This window comes from Neopelma chrysocephalum, unplaced genomic scaffold (genome assembly GCF_003984885.1).
Source record: "Neopelma chrysocephalum unplaced genomic scaffold, ASM398488v2 Primary Assembly neopelma1_24, whole genome shotgun sequence".
In the NCBI taxonomy this organism is placed as follows: Eukaryota; Metazoa; Chordata; class Aves; order Passeriformes; family Pipridae; genus Neopelma; species Neopelma chrysocephalum.
The window spans coordinates 33807585-33821939 of record NW_020897693.1 but is presented as its reverse complement, the minus strand read 5'-3'; the positions used below and the strand labels follow the sequence as shown (position 1 = coordinate 33821939).

At 41.3% G+C, this 14355-nt stretch overlaps 2 protein-coding genes across 6 annotated transcripts in view; both read left to right on the top strand.

The window, feature by feature from the left end:
* The first annotated feature begins 169 nt into the window (after positions 1-169).
* Positions 170-1389, top strand: ACYP1 (acylphosphatase 1). Its single transcript, XM_027671886.1, has 2 exons — positions 170-325; positions 731-1389. The coding sequence occupies exons 1-2, from the start codon at positions 242-244 to the stop codon at positions 944-946; spliced, it is 300 nt and encodes a 99-aa protein (XP_027527687.1). The 5' UTR covers positions 170-241; the 3' UTR covers positions 947-1389.
* A 224-nt stretch (positions 1390-1613) lies between these two features.
* The window catches only part of MLH3 (mutL homolog 3), a 21006-nt gene continuing 8264 nt past the window's right edge, over positions 1614-14355 (top strand). Inside the window, exons 1-7 of one of the 5 annotated variants that reach the window (XM_027671824.1) lie at positions 1614-1688; positions 2458-5821; positions 9318-9416; positions 10076-10146; positions 11138-11242; positions 13281-13353; positions 14005-14076. In XM_027671824.1, coding sequence (XP_027527625.1) covers positions 2530-5821; positions 9318-9416; positions 10076-10146; positions 11138-11242; positions 13281-13353; positions 14005-14076 — 3712 coding nt within the window. In that variant the 5' untranslated portion in view covers positions 1614-1688; positions 2458-2529. Of the gene's footprint in view, positions 1689-1710; positions 2079-2457; positions 5822-9317; positions 9417-10075; positions 10147-11137; positions 11243-13280; positions 13354-14004; positions 14077-14355 lie in introns of those variants that run through there. The other 4 variants (XM_027671814.1, XM_027671806.1, XM_027671797.1 and 1 more) reach the window with 4 other exon arrangements.

The window sequence follows — 14355 nt, the reverse complement described above, 5'->3', positions numbered from 1 at the left end:
AGGATCGCTCCCTCGCCGCTCGAACGCTCCACTGTGGAAGGGGGCGGTGCCTGCGGTCGCCCCAAATGCATTATTCATGAGGGGGTGCCTCATGAATTATTCATAGAGCGGCCAATGAGCGATCGGTCCGAGCCCGCTCTTCATTGGCTGCAGGGCCCAGTGAGGCCTCGCCCCCAGCGGCGCGGCGCAGGCGCAGCGGGACGCGGCGGCGGCAGGCGGAGACGGTGGAGGACGTTCCGCCATGGCGGAGGGCGAGGCATTGGTGTCCGTGGACTACGAGGTGTTCGGCAAGGTGCAGGGCGTGTTCTTTCGCAAGTACACACAGGTGCGTGCCGCGGGCCCGCGGCGCGGTCAGCCCTGCCTGCCAGCCTGCGCCGTGCCCGTCGTGCGGGCGCCTCTGAGGGGCTAAGCCGCGGGCGGGCGGGTCGTGGCCGCGCCCCCGGGCCGGGGTCCGGCCGCTGCCGCAGCGGGGCCGGCACCGCGGTGCTGCTGGCAGCCCGGCCAGGTTATGTAAGCATGGCTGAAGAGTGCATCTCAGCCCCAGTTTTTTGCGTGAAAGAATATAATAAGTAGTTGGGCGAATCCTCTGCTCCTTTCCTGCTGCCTGAGCCACAGAAACTTCCTTGGAGGCCTGCGTGTCACCAACAAAATTGGCTCCTGTATGTGAATGTCGTTTTGTTGCTCTATTACAGTTTGGATAACCTCATTTTGCTCTGCATTGTCTTCTCAGGGGGAGGCCAAGAGACTAGGACTCGTTGGCTGGGTCCAAAATACCAGCCGTGGCACTGTGCAAGGGCAAATCCAGGGCCCAACTGCCAGGGTGCGGGAGCTGCAGGAATGGCTCAGGAAGATAGGAAGTCCCCAGTCCCGTATCAGCCAAGCAGAGTTCAGCAATGAGAAGAAGATTGAGGCTCTGGAGCACAAGGATTTCCAGATTTTGAAGTGACTTTGTTCAGAAAGAAGCAAAATCTGGAGCGGGAGCTACCCTCACGGAACATTTCCTCTCTTTCCTGCTCGTTCAGTCAGCCAATATTCAGCTCTAGAGAGTTTTATTTTACTACATTTCTAATTTATTGTTTTGCTGCACTCTTAGTCTGACGCTCAGCCTGTCACAGAATTCTAATGGGTAGAAGAAGAGCTGTGCTGTCTTTGTTAAAGGGGCTGTTCAGGGGCAGAGCCTCTGTTTCTAAGTGCATGCGGTGTTTGGGGTCATACGTGAGTGGAATCTGTAATGTGTAGAGTGTGGTGCTGATGTGAAGAAAGTCACAGGATCAACGTTGACACAGAAAATTGCTAAAAACATCATGTCTGTGCACTAAATGCCTGAGAAACAACTTACTTTGTTCCAGAACTTCACATTTGCTGTAGAATAAAGTTGCTTGCAGCTCACCTCCTGTGTGGAATGGGTGTGTCGCTTAGGGGGCTGAGTGGATGGCAGCCCTCGGAGCAGGATCTCGTTGCAGATACCCGCCCTGGTGGGAGAGCGGGGTTGTCCCGAGCAGCCTTCCGGTGCCGCTCTGCGGGAATGGCCCGGGGGAGGGCGTGTTTCCCGCAGCCGTGCAGAGCTCCCGGCCGGTGTGGGAACTACAACTCCCGGCGTGCCCGTCTCGACCTCCCGTTCGCGCGCAGGTGCGCACGCGCCGTCGGCCTGTGGGAGGAGCTGCACGCGGGTCCGGCGGCCCGGCACGGTTGGTCTCGCGCGGCGGCGGTTGCGGGATCGCCCCGGTTCGGCGGGTGCTGAGGGAGCGGGGCCGGGACGGGGAGCGGGAGCAGAGGGGGCTCCGGACGTGAGGGGAGGGCGCGAACGAACCCGGGCAGCGCACCCTCCTCAGCCCCCGGGGCCAGGGAGCCTCTGGAGTCCTGTCACAGCGGCGACACTAGATCTCCAGAAAGGGCGAAGGCCACCAGTAAACCAGTAGGCGTCAAGGACTGGGAAATAGTGGGTTCCCTTTTGCATTAACAGCTTGCTCACTGCCTGACACCCGTTCCCGAGCCTGCTTTACTCCTTTCCTCGACAAGTAGCAGCAGATGCTATTTGATCAGAATGAGGCACTGTGAATTTATGTGGGGACATTGGGGTAAAAACTAAAGGAAAGCAGCTCTCTGCCCAGTTCTTGGTGATATTTATGCGATAATTCTGATGAAAATTACAGTAGAAGACTTTTGCTTGCAGGTCCTTTGAGTTTTTCCTCGTACGGTAGGAGTTTGGTTCTCAACGTTAAGTTTGAGAACCAGGTATGTTATTAGTGATGAGCTTAGATTCTGGCTCTGGCCATCTGCCCTGAGGGCACTGACAGAGCCTGAGCAGGAAAGTAATCACAGAAGAAGCCTCTGAATGTCAGGAAAACTAAGAAAAATGTATTTATGAGAGTGAATGCCAAAAATGAAAGGTTTTTTCAGGCCTTCAGTTTGTATTTCTTTAATTTTGTTTTTTTCTCCCTTTTCTCTCCACCCAAGGTGTTCTTTTAAGGAACATGGAGCAGTGAGCTCCCCGCAATTTCTTGTGTTTCTCATCTATCAGATTTTGACATGATCAAACCTTTGGTGGAAGATGTGCGAGCCAGGCTGCGTTCTGGAGTGACTGTCAGCTCCCTTGGCCAGTGTGTTGAGGAGCTTGTCCTCAATAGCATTGATGCCAAAGCAACATGTGTAGCTATCAGGGTGGATTTGGAAGCTTTTAAGATCCAGGTGGTGGACAATGGCTCCGGGATGGGGAAAGAGGACTTAAAGGCTATTGGAAAGAGGTACTTCACCAGCAAGTGCAGCTCAGTGGGAGACTTGGAGAAACTGACATTCTATGGCTTCAGAGGGGAGGCTGTGGCAAGTATAGCCAACGTGGCCAGTGTAGTGGAAATTTCATCTAAGACCAGCAGGACAGCCAAAACCTTTGTGAAACTATTTCACAATGGGCAAGCACTGGAAGTATTTGAAGCTGAATTGAACAGACCAAGTGGTGGAACTACAGTCACTGTGTGTAATCTGTTCCATCAGTTACCAGTGAGGAGAAAGTGTATGGATCCTGTGTTGGAATTTGAAAGAGTGAGACAGAAGATAGAGGCTGTTTCGCTAATGCATCCTTCTGTTTCCCTTTCTTTAAGGAATGATATTTCTTGTTCTATGGTGCTTCAGCTCCCTAAGACAAGAGATGTGTACTCTCGGTTTTGTCAAATTTATGGACTGGGCAGATCCCAGAAGTTGCGACAAATAAATCACAAGTCTGGGGGATTCGAGATAAGTGGTTTTATCAGTACTGAGGGACATTACAATAAGAATATGCAGTTCTTGTATGTGAATAGAAGGCTTGTTTTAAAGACAAGAATACATAAACTAATTGATTTTTTGTTAAGAAAAGAAAGTGTAATTTGCAAAGCAAAAGGTGTCCCTGCAAGCCGACAGGCTGGTTCAAGTCCTGGCCGCCATCGCTGTGGGCCAGAGTTGTATGGGATCTTTATTCTCAATGTGACCTGTGCATACAGTGACTACGATGTGTGCCTGGAACCTGCAAAGACTCTAATTGAGTTCCAGAACTGGGATGTTCTTCTAACTTGCATAGAGGAAGGAGTGAAAATATTTTTGAAACGAGAACATTTATTTATTGAACCATGTAGTGAGGACATCAGAGAATTTAATGAAGATAATGACTTTTGTTTGCACAAGGCTTCAGTTCTAAAGGCCCCAATCCTTGACAAGAAGAGCATCCAAGAAAGTTTCAAGAAAGCATGTGATGAAATTGTGGATTCCTATGAAATGTGTACCTTGCAATCGAAAGATGTCAAAAGGAAGGCCATTACTGGAAAAAAATATTCCAGTCTTACAGAGGCAAGTAAAAATGTACAGGAAGATGAAATCACCCCAAATCAGAAGACTGCCGAGTTATCTAACCCATTTAGAAACAATAAAGCAGAGATTCCATTGCCTGATGAAGATGACACAGCTTCTGATTTAATTAAATCAAATACCTCAGAACAGGAGCCAAAATACACTAACAGTTCCCAAAAAGCATCTGTTACTCATCTGAAACCTTCAGAAAGTCTTCATTCCTCTTTCGGTGGAGGGCCCAGATCAGAAATAAGAGAAACAGACAATTATGGTGACCTGCAGGATTGTGCTCAGAATAGCATAAAAGATGTGGGCAGCCACCAAGGCAAAGTAACACAGAAAAGCAATAAGGTCTGTGTTTTAAATAAGAATGTTATTCAGTCACTGCCCAAGAGAGAAGACCCTACTGAAACAGCAGTGGGACCTGAAACTGTCTCTGGAAATTCAATGATGAGACACTGTAATGCAAGAAGAGGCAGGGAAACAGCTGAAGTGATAGATGATGCCAGAAGAGGGGCTGTTAGTTCAATACCATCAAAGCTGTCCTCTACAGGCCTCATAAGATGTGTTATGCAAAGTGAGCCCCCACATGATTCTGAACAAACAGAAGCAAGTCTTGCATTAAACACACAGTGTAGGGCTGGCTCTGTCAGTGCCAAGGATATTTTTGGCCACAAATTGAATGTTGCTATTCAGTCTTTAAATGATAGGGGTATTTCCAGTAATACAAATAAAGAATATACAGCTTCTTATACCAGAGAAGCACGCATGACTGATGGTAATAAGAACAAAACTTCGTCTCATCAGGTGAGGGGGGAAATAGCCATGCCTACTGCCACTAGTAAAAGAGGTTATGAGACATTGAATGATACAGAATTGCCACTGCCAACTTCCTCAGCTATTCCTCACAAGAAAATTATTATAAAAAGCACTAGAAGGCAAATAACTGTGCCAAGGCCTCAGTCCTCTAAGAAACTGAGCATGTCCACGCAGCTGGGTTCGTTAGAAAAGTTCAGAAGATATTATGGGAGAGTCAAGTCTATGCTACCAGCACCCATGTCACAGCAAAGTGAAGTAGATCTCACGGTTCTTAATTCACAAACTAATTGTGACTTTTCAAAGAATGACAGTGTCAATCGCAGTAACTTGAGCACTTGTGAAATTCCACCTGTGGAAGGTACAGATTCTAATAATACTAGCCAAGCTTTTGGTTCTTTGGAAAAGACTTTATTTTGCAGTGGAGAAACATCACAGGACAAAGGAACCCTTTGTCAGAGTCCTTTGACATTGTCTGATTATTCCCTGGTTAGTAAAAAAAAACCAAGTTGTAAAAGATCTCCAGGATCTTTATCATCCAAACTGTCTAGAATGAAAACTGACCACAAAGAAGTAGAACAACTTGGTGAACAATTCCAAACAGACTCAAATAGAAAAGATGACCACTCTTTTGATCTTGAATCCTCAAATAATGATTTTTTGTATAACACTTGTCAAACTTATAAATCCTCAGTGGAAAAAGTGGGAGAACGTAATGACAGTGTTTCTAAGGGGATTGCGTGCTCGCAATCAGATGATGCGGTAGCAGAGTCTGTGAAGAGTTCTGTCAGCCCGTCACCACTCAGCAGCATAGAAGGGGAGTACACAGTCTCTTCAGGCAGTATTTTATCATTGCCTGCTAAAAATGATTGTACTAGCACGATCTGTAAAGATAAAAGTACATTAGATGAATCCTCAGAACAAGATAATAAAGATACTGAGGTTCCCCATGTGACCTTACAAAGTAACTTGGAATTCTCTACAGACAACACAAGCACAGGCAATCCCAGGAGTGATTTGTGTTGTTCTGTCTGGCTACAAGATTTTGATGCTTCTTCAGGTAAGACAATATACATCAATAAAGCAACTGGACTGAGCACCTACGGCACTCCTCCTAGTGAAAGATTTCAAGCTGCCTGTATTCAAGATATCACAACAATGGCTGTGAATGTTGTTTCAGAGAATGGTAAGAGGGGTGGTGGTGGTTGTAAAAATGGGATGAGGAAAAGTGTGTAAAATAATCTTGCTGACAGCATCTGGGACTTTATATTGAAATAGGCACTGCCTTACATATAATAGCTGGAAAACAGGAAAGTGTTGGGAACTATGGAGACAGTAAAATATTAATGTTAAAGATATCAAAGATAATTTTTGATAAGTGGTAAAAAGAAATGGCGGTATCACGCCAATTAACGAACAGCTGCCTAGTTATCACTGGGCATCATAACATTCACTGTGATCACAATGTGTAATTGTTGTCATATATAATGTGAGAAACATACTTCAAAGTAAATGTACCAGAAAAATACTGTGGTTTTTACCATTTTGTCCTGAACAGTTATGTTTCTAAGAATATGTTGTTGCAGAGAGACTTGTATTAAAATGATCTTTTTTCAGTTTGAAGATAAAATTTAAAGCAACCCTTGAAAGATGAACAAAAATCTAACTTCATTGTGAATGTGTAGTTTCCTTTCCATGGAATTTGGAAGGCAGGCTGTTCCTTCACAATTCGTAGCAGGTGTTGTACAGCATTGTTGGTAGCTTTTCCATTAGCAAAAGGACACTGCTTTGTATTGGTTTTTCAGGAGCATGGTGTTCATGAGTCTTCATTGATCTATGTGGCGAGTTTTGACTTTCCACGTCCTCCTGATCTGGCTCAGCAGAATACCGTCTTTGTTAATTTTCCCTTCCAGGGGTATATCTGTGTTTTCAAGTTGTTCTTTGTTCTGTCTGTAGGCAGTTTTTATGAGTGAAGATGCAGCCATTCCTCATGTAGACTCTATTTTCTACTGCATAATTTGTTTTGAAAAAGTAGTTTGGACTTCTTTCTAGATAGTTCTGTAAAATATTTGTCTAATCGATCCTCATAGCTTCTGGTTTATTCCATGTTTGTCTGTTACTTTCTTCTTTGTCACTAGTCACAGAAACACGGGTGCAGTAGTGTTGCAATTGTTAAGTTATTCCCTTTAAGTGTAATAATTGATGCCAACAATTTTTAATATATATTGTGTTCCATTGAAGAAAATTTCATGCAAGTTTTTATTAGGTAAAGCTATTTGCAAGCACAAAGATACACTCCTTGACTAACACTTTTAATTTCTGTGTTTTGCCAATTTTATTGCTCACAGTGGTGTTTGGTAGCTGACCAAAGCCCTGAGATGTAGAAGTTGACCTTCTATCCAGAATGTTTGGGTAGTGCATTCATGTTTATAAAGAGAATACCTCACGTACCCTTACGCTTTCAGATGATGTATAGTCTGTGGGCTTTCAAGATGTATATTGTATTATATCTTTTTACCTCCCATGGTACCTCCATTGTTCTTTTTTAGCCTCATCATTGGTGTTACTCTCTGTTGTATCAGTGGTGCCAGTCTTTCTTAACCCTGTCACTTCTTTGGTGAGGTGTCTGCTTTTTTGCTTTTCTTAGATTGAGGGTCAGACCTCCCAAACCTTCACAAGGTATTTGAACTGTGGCTAGACCCTATAGATCTTAGGTTTTCAAAGTTCAACAGATATGTTCTTTCACATGTTTTTCAAGCAAAGGATAGTCCTTCCTTTCAGCCATAGGAATAAACATAACTGTGTCTTAACACAGCATTCGCATCTCCTGATGTTGAGCGCTGTTTTGGGCTGCTGTTAAGACCCAGGAGCAGAATGATTTCTTCACTTGCCGTATATGCTTTCAGTTTGCTCTTTAAAGTAGTGTCAGTAAGCCCATGGTGTTGACTTAGAATTTCATAGCTCCATGATTTATTAAGAACAGCATCTCATATACAATTTTAGGGAAATTAGTTACTGACAGGTAGAAGGAGGTAAGAACAATGCATATCCTCTTTTCCGTGACAGCAGTGGCCATCTGCCATCTTTTCCAGTCACAAGCCACATGCTCAACAGAGATGCTAGATTTTGTAGGTTAGAGTCAGACATCTTTGTACTGATTAAACTGATTGCTACAGGAAAATTTATCAGGCTTCATTTCACCATCAGATGCCTTTTTGAATAATGCATTTGTAGTAGGATAACATCCCAGTTCAACTTCGTCTTTGTTGCTACACCAGCTATGTTTGCAATTTTTGTTACTTATCTTATTCTCTGTTGTTACACTGGTATATCCTAATGATCTAATTGAGGCAAGTGAAAATGAATGCTCAAGTATGGTAATTGTACGGGATTTGCCTGTATAAAGTAGATACAATGTTATCCTCAGCAACTTTTTTGATGTTACTTGTCAGAAGAATCATATTAATTATATCTCTACCAGCTCTGAAATCTCACTGGCCTTTGAGTAAGAAAATCAATCCTAACTTTATGAACAATATATATCCTGAACAAGGATTTTCCCTGCAAGAAGAAATAGGGAGATGACTCTTTGTCTATTACATGTATAAAATACTGGACTTGTGTTGATATAAATGATAGATTCTTGAGAATTAATATCTTTCCATGACAGTAGCTATAAAAGTTCTGTCAAAGTCTGAATTAGGCAGCATTCTTCAATTTGCCACAGTTTACCAGGAACCATGTCAGGCCATCTTGTCCTCTGTTCTGGGTTTTGTGACAATGGGATACTGAGTTACTCTCCGGTGCTGGGCTGTTGGTTTGGATTCTCAAAGGACTCTCAGTCCCCAGGGTAGGACCGTCACTGATCCTCACTGGAATGGAGCCAACAGTCAGGAGTCTATGGCCTGGTCTAAGATCTCATAGAGCCTTTTCACGCTGAGCTTATCAGCACGCAGCTGCTTTTCTTTGGCGTTATCACTCTGCCACTTTTCCTGAATGCACACCCTTAATTTCTCAGTAGAAAGGAACTTTATTAATTCGTTATTATTTCACAAAGAATAGAAGTCTGAATTGTACTAAAGGAAGGGTAAAATGTTTACCACTGTGCTGGAAATCTGAGCCACTTTTCTTAATACTCTTGATAACAATACAGGTTTGTAATATTAAATCATTTCTGGGTGAGTAGGAATATGTTGTTAGGCTAATTGCGATATCTCATGGGGGCTCACTGACTTGTAGATTTCAGTTTTACAAATTCCTGATAACTGTATTAAATACTGATAGGAATGGTGATATATTGACAGTTTTGCTACTCCTTGATAGAGGGAATTTAACAGTGTTTTGATCTCTGGTAGACTACTATATGCCTCCTCTTTTTCCTTGGGGATGACACTTCTGATTGAACTAATTCTGGAAATAATTGCTACCAGTTTAAAGCAGCAGCCAATTTTTAAGTACAGTCCTGCAGAAGCCATGGTAATACTTCTAAATATGTTTTCTGATGCAGGTGTGTCTGATAATTCTCAGCTTTTTGCATATGTGTCAATATTGCACAACCTGTGGGTTACTCTAATTTGTGTAGGGCTAAGCACATGCTGCTTTATAAGAATATAATAACTTTGTAGCTTTTAGTAATTTTGCATGCTGTTGATTGTGCAGCAGTAAATTTATTTTGTGTTTAGGGTTTCAGTTCAGATGCCATCCTTTTAGAAGTGAGATTGTGTTACCCTTCCTTCCTAGACCTCAAAATGAGAAGACTCAGGCAAGCCAGGATCTGAGAGGTAGGGCCAGCTTTCCAGGACATAGTGTTCTGTGGTAAAAACAAATCAAAGAATTCTCCCAGATGTCCCAACAGGAACCCAGAATTACTCAAGGTCTGTTAACAATGGGACTGTGTGAGTCATCTCAAATCTAGAACTGGGAAAAAAAACTTTTAGAGTTGAAGACAGGTTAGGGGATACTTATTTACAGGATGAAATACCCAGTTCTTTGTTGAATTCTGTCAGTAGTTTAAAGAATAATTACCTACTCCCTTCTTTGTACTCATTCCAACTTTGGAATGTGACAAATAGCTTCAATCCTCACCTTTTTTTTTTTGCAGTGGAAAGGATGAAATAATCGTTTTGGTATGTAACTTTGTCCAGAGGGAGTGGATAGCTAAACAGGTCTTTCTTTCCCTACACACTGCCCCCCTCCCCATTTCCAGGCCTGTTGAATTGTGCTGCAGCATTTTTAGGAGTCAGAAAGCAGCACAGTACCCTTCCTAGTTAAAACAGGCAGTACAGAAGCCTAGTTTCACGTTCCCTTATTTATTTGTACACTCTCCCCCTTTTTATGGAAGTAAAAAATTAAATAGTACTTGTGTGAGATAGAGGTACCCAACAAACCTTCTATTGACAGATGGTGATAGTCCCTGTATTATCTGTGTGTTCTTTCCTAGATGTTAAAGGGGAGTCTCTCCAGTCGTTGCTTCTGGAATGGGATAATCCTGTTTTTGTTCCCTGCCCAGAGGTAAGTATTACCTTGCATCTCATGCTAAAATAGGAATAATTTTAACCTGTTATTTTCTGACATTGGGACCAAAATTGCAAATATTGTAATTGTTGCATATAAGTTATTCAGAGATATATTAGACAATAGACCTGGCAGTTTTGTGTTTTTAGAGACTGTTTAGATGCAAGTCATTGTTATGGATTTATTCAAAGTCAGAGATGCAGGTATCAGGCTAATCTTTTACCTTATGTCATTTCAAAAGTAAAACATTATAAGCTGTCTTCCCTCTACAGAGATAGTTGTCTTAAAATCAAAAGCTATTGAATGGCAAAATAGTGATATAGTGCCTGTCCACTTTGTGGACAGAGCTAAATAACCCAGGTTTCTTCCTCTGGGATGCAATGGGTCTTAAAAGTGTATTTTACTATAGCTGTTTTTATAGCCTGGCAGGATTACAGCCTATGAGAGGAAAACAATGTTGGAGCTTTTTGAGAAACTTCCTTTGTTGTCATGAGGTAGCATTATCTTTAATCCTCATGTTGTGTGCATATAAACATAGGTATGTAACCATTTCCACCTGCAAACAATAGGGATGGAGCAGCAAACCACCTGCTGGTAAGTTTCTGGAAGGGAACAGTTCTGTTCAGTCCTTGCGGTGACGTGTGCTCTGACTCATTTCAGGGCAATACATCTTTTGTAATGAGATCCACTGAGAGTTCACGTAGGCTGATATTTAACTTCAGCTTTGCTATAGGTACTTGAAATCAGCTGAATGCATTGAAGTTATCAGGTAATATCCAGATGGGAAAAATATTTGGGGATAGAGGCAGAGGGATTGCAGGATGGTTTTTTAGCTAGTGTTGTTCTTGTGTAGAAAGCTCGGTTGCAAGATACAGAGTTATTTCCAGTTTTTATTAAAGCTGGGTTTTTTTTGAATATTCAATATGCGTTTGGGATTTTTTGGACATATCCCTTACAGCCTGCTTGATCTGTAATTCTCTTTTTACAGATTGCAGTTGATGTGACCAGTGGTCAGGCCGACAATCTGGCTGTGAAAATTCACAATATCTTGTATCCTTATCGTTTCACCAAAGACATGGTTCATTCAATGCAGGTACAATATAATCTATTCTTTTGTTACTGGTTTTATTGTATTACTAGCTTTCACCCACAAATTCCCACTCAGCATATAGGATTTGCTGATGTTTGTACCTGGTAGGAAAGACATATTCAGGAAAACAGATCATATTGCTAATTTTCACAAGCACTAATGGAATTCTTGGTTGCTGTGTGATGACAGCAGACACATATGTCATGCCAGATATTAGTATCATCTCATGGTTAATCAGTTATCTGCAAGTGACTCTAAAACTACTTGGCTAGTATGGTTAAGTCAAAATCAAGAGATCGCCCTGGTACTGCTGCTTGGAAACACTACTAACTAAATGATAGCAATGGACAGTTTTTTATGTTTGTTGTAGGCATTTGTTTAGTTCACATTTATCTGAAATCTCTGTCCTGTATCTTCCATTTTTGTTGACCTTAGAAATTTAATTCCCTAGCAGAGTGACTTCAAAAGCAAATTCCAGATTTAATGGAAAAACTTGAAATTGCACCTTAAGATTTATATCTGCCCTTAAAAGTAATTTTTAAATATGGCAAAATGGCATCAAAACATGAAGTTTAACTGTTTTAGTGCTTTTTTTATGAAATGTTTTAAATATTAACTTAAAAGCAAATGTAAATGTATGGCTTCAACTTACATTCTTTGATAGTTTGCCTGGGTAGAAATGCCAGAGTGGATTCTCTCCCTTTCTTGCATCCCAGTGACAAAAGGCTTACAGGCCCAGTTAGCATTATTCTTATGGAGTCAGGTTGCTGACTTCAAGATTGCAGGTTCTGTCTGTGTGGGGCATGGTAATGTTGATCTCCAGGGTGGACAAGGATCCACATGATTCCCTTAATTATGTTGTGAGTGCAGGAATAACAGGAGTAAATAAAGTTACTGTAGTGAACAGTTTATGTTTCACAAAAACAGGAGAGGAAAGATGGAAAATGGAAGATACCATTTGTCTGTTTACTCATAATAAGAACAGTTCTTTAAAACTTACTGAGTGTTTCTGTGATTAATTTAACCTGTGTAATGTTTTCCTTTCTATGTTTTTAAGAAGGCAAAGCTAGAAGAAATTACCACTTCCCATCTCTGAAAAATCTAAATACTGCCTTCAGTACCCTATAGCAATTTTGAGAATATCAGTAGAAGAGACCAAAAGCACAAAACATTGTGTCATGCGACAGGAAAAGAATAAAAAGAATCATTAATGTCTTGCATCCCTGCAAAGAAATATAATCATCCATTCATTTTTACCTAGCAGATGAACAATGCACATGTTGTGAGACAGAGAATTCAGAGTGAACTCTGTCTATATGAGCTGGGGAGAAATTTCTCTGTAACATCACATCTGAATATTTGAAATCTAACAATAAGATACTGAAAGCATTGTGCACCCCTTCTCAGTTGCTCTGGTTGATTTCTGATGCTTGAGGGGAAGGTGAAATCAAGACACAGAGGCAAATTCTACATCAAAAAATGAGGAGGAAAAAAGTTTCCTGTCTTCTGCAGATGATCAGCAGGTTAAAAAGGGTTGTTTTCATTCTCTTTTAGTGGTATCAACAATTAAAATACTCCGAGTCACTGTGCATAGCTTTCATTCCCAACTCAAGGAGGTTTCTACAACCTTCAAGAACAATTAGCATGCTTGCCCTTATGACTATCTTTGAAAAAATTGATCCAGAATTATTTTTTTTTTATATTTTGAAAGTTTCTCTTATCTCCAGATGAAACTGTTTCATGACCATTTAATGTTAATTTGATCTTCTGCTGGTATTATGTTTTAGCTTAAATAATTTCTGCCTTTTACATGTTTAGTCCCCCACTGTATAAAAAAATAACTATATACCTTCTCAGTCTAGTTTTCCTAGGCCAAATCCTTTAAGCCTTTTGGGTTGGGAAGGATGTGGTTTCCACTCCCCCTAGTCGTCCTGCTAGGTATTTGTTACTCTTGATCCATTTTGATTGTTGTTTCTTTTGTTTGCCTTCATTTTAAAAATAATTTTACTGCTGTATAATGATTTTTACGAGTATCTTACAGGTTCTTCAGCAAGTGGACAATAAATTTATCGCTTGTTTAATTAACACTAGGAATGAAATGGATAAAAAGGCAGGTAAGAGTGGTTGATAGCATGAAGCTATATTGACTGTCAAGTGTGGTTAGATTGCAGAGGGAACACTGTTCTCTTTGTAATCTCTTCTTGCTTTGGGATGATATTCTGAGTAGAGGAAAATGTTAGTCTTCGCTTGAAATTTCTTGGATCTTCTTTATCTTTATTTTGGATGTTGTTGAGTGTTCCTACTGCCTTCAGATTAACGTTATAAAAATAGATTGTACTCAAATTGCTAACATCTTTCAGACTCAGTTCACAGTGTCTGGACATATTCATTGTTGAAGCTCTCTGAAGCTGTACAAAAAAGGCATTCAAAATCAGTAGGTTTTGTAACATTTTAAAAGACCATATTAAACAGAACAGTTTGTGGATGACTCAGCTTTCTTTATGAAGTTAGATGAAGATGTCAATAGACAAGAGTTTCTGACTCAATTTAATTACCTTAATTTAACCGCCAATTTGGATCACTAAATTTCTGTTCTATAGTGACTTTATGTTCTGCCAGCACAGCCTCCTCCTCACTTTGTTTCTGTGAAACAGGCTGATAGTTATCTTCTAAATGTGGCCCCTGGGAAGTGGTTATTCTTCCTGATCCATGCAGTTGTCTGGTACAAAGTTGCCTATTTCTCATCTGTTGTGGTACGTTTTTAGATGGAAACCTCTTAATTTTGGTGGACCAACATGCAGCTCATGAACGGATCCGCTTGGAGCAGCTTATTGCAGGTGAGAATTCGGGTGGTCTTAGAAAAAACGATAATCAGACCACAGAGAAGTACAGATGAGCTGTCTAGGGTGTATGGAAGCAATAAGATATTCATTTGCCATCTTTATCCTGATCCCTAGGAGAGTGCAGACATTCAGTATCTGTAGCAGTCATAATATTGGCAGCTGAAAATTGTTACAGCATTTCCAAAAATAGAAGATATATTCCCTACCCACAGAACTATTGAACTAAAATAGTCCTGACATAATGAAAGAGCAGGAAGACTGATAGGAAAAACA

Excerpts from the sequence above, each read along its gene's own strand:
- ACYP1 (XM_027671886.1), top strand. The coding sequence starts at position 242 with ATGGCGGAGGGCGAGGCATTGGTGTCCGTGGACTACGAGGTGTTCGGC. Across the intron at positions 326-730 it reads TCTTTCGCAAGTACACACAG|GGGGAGGCCAAGAGACTAGG; the intron begins GTGCGTGCCGCG and ends TTGTCTTCTCAG.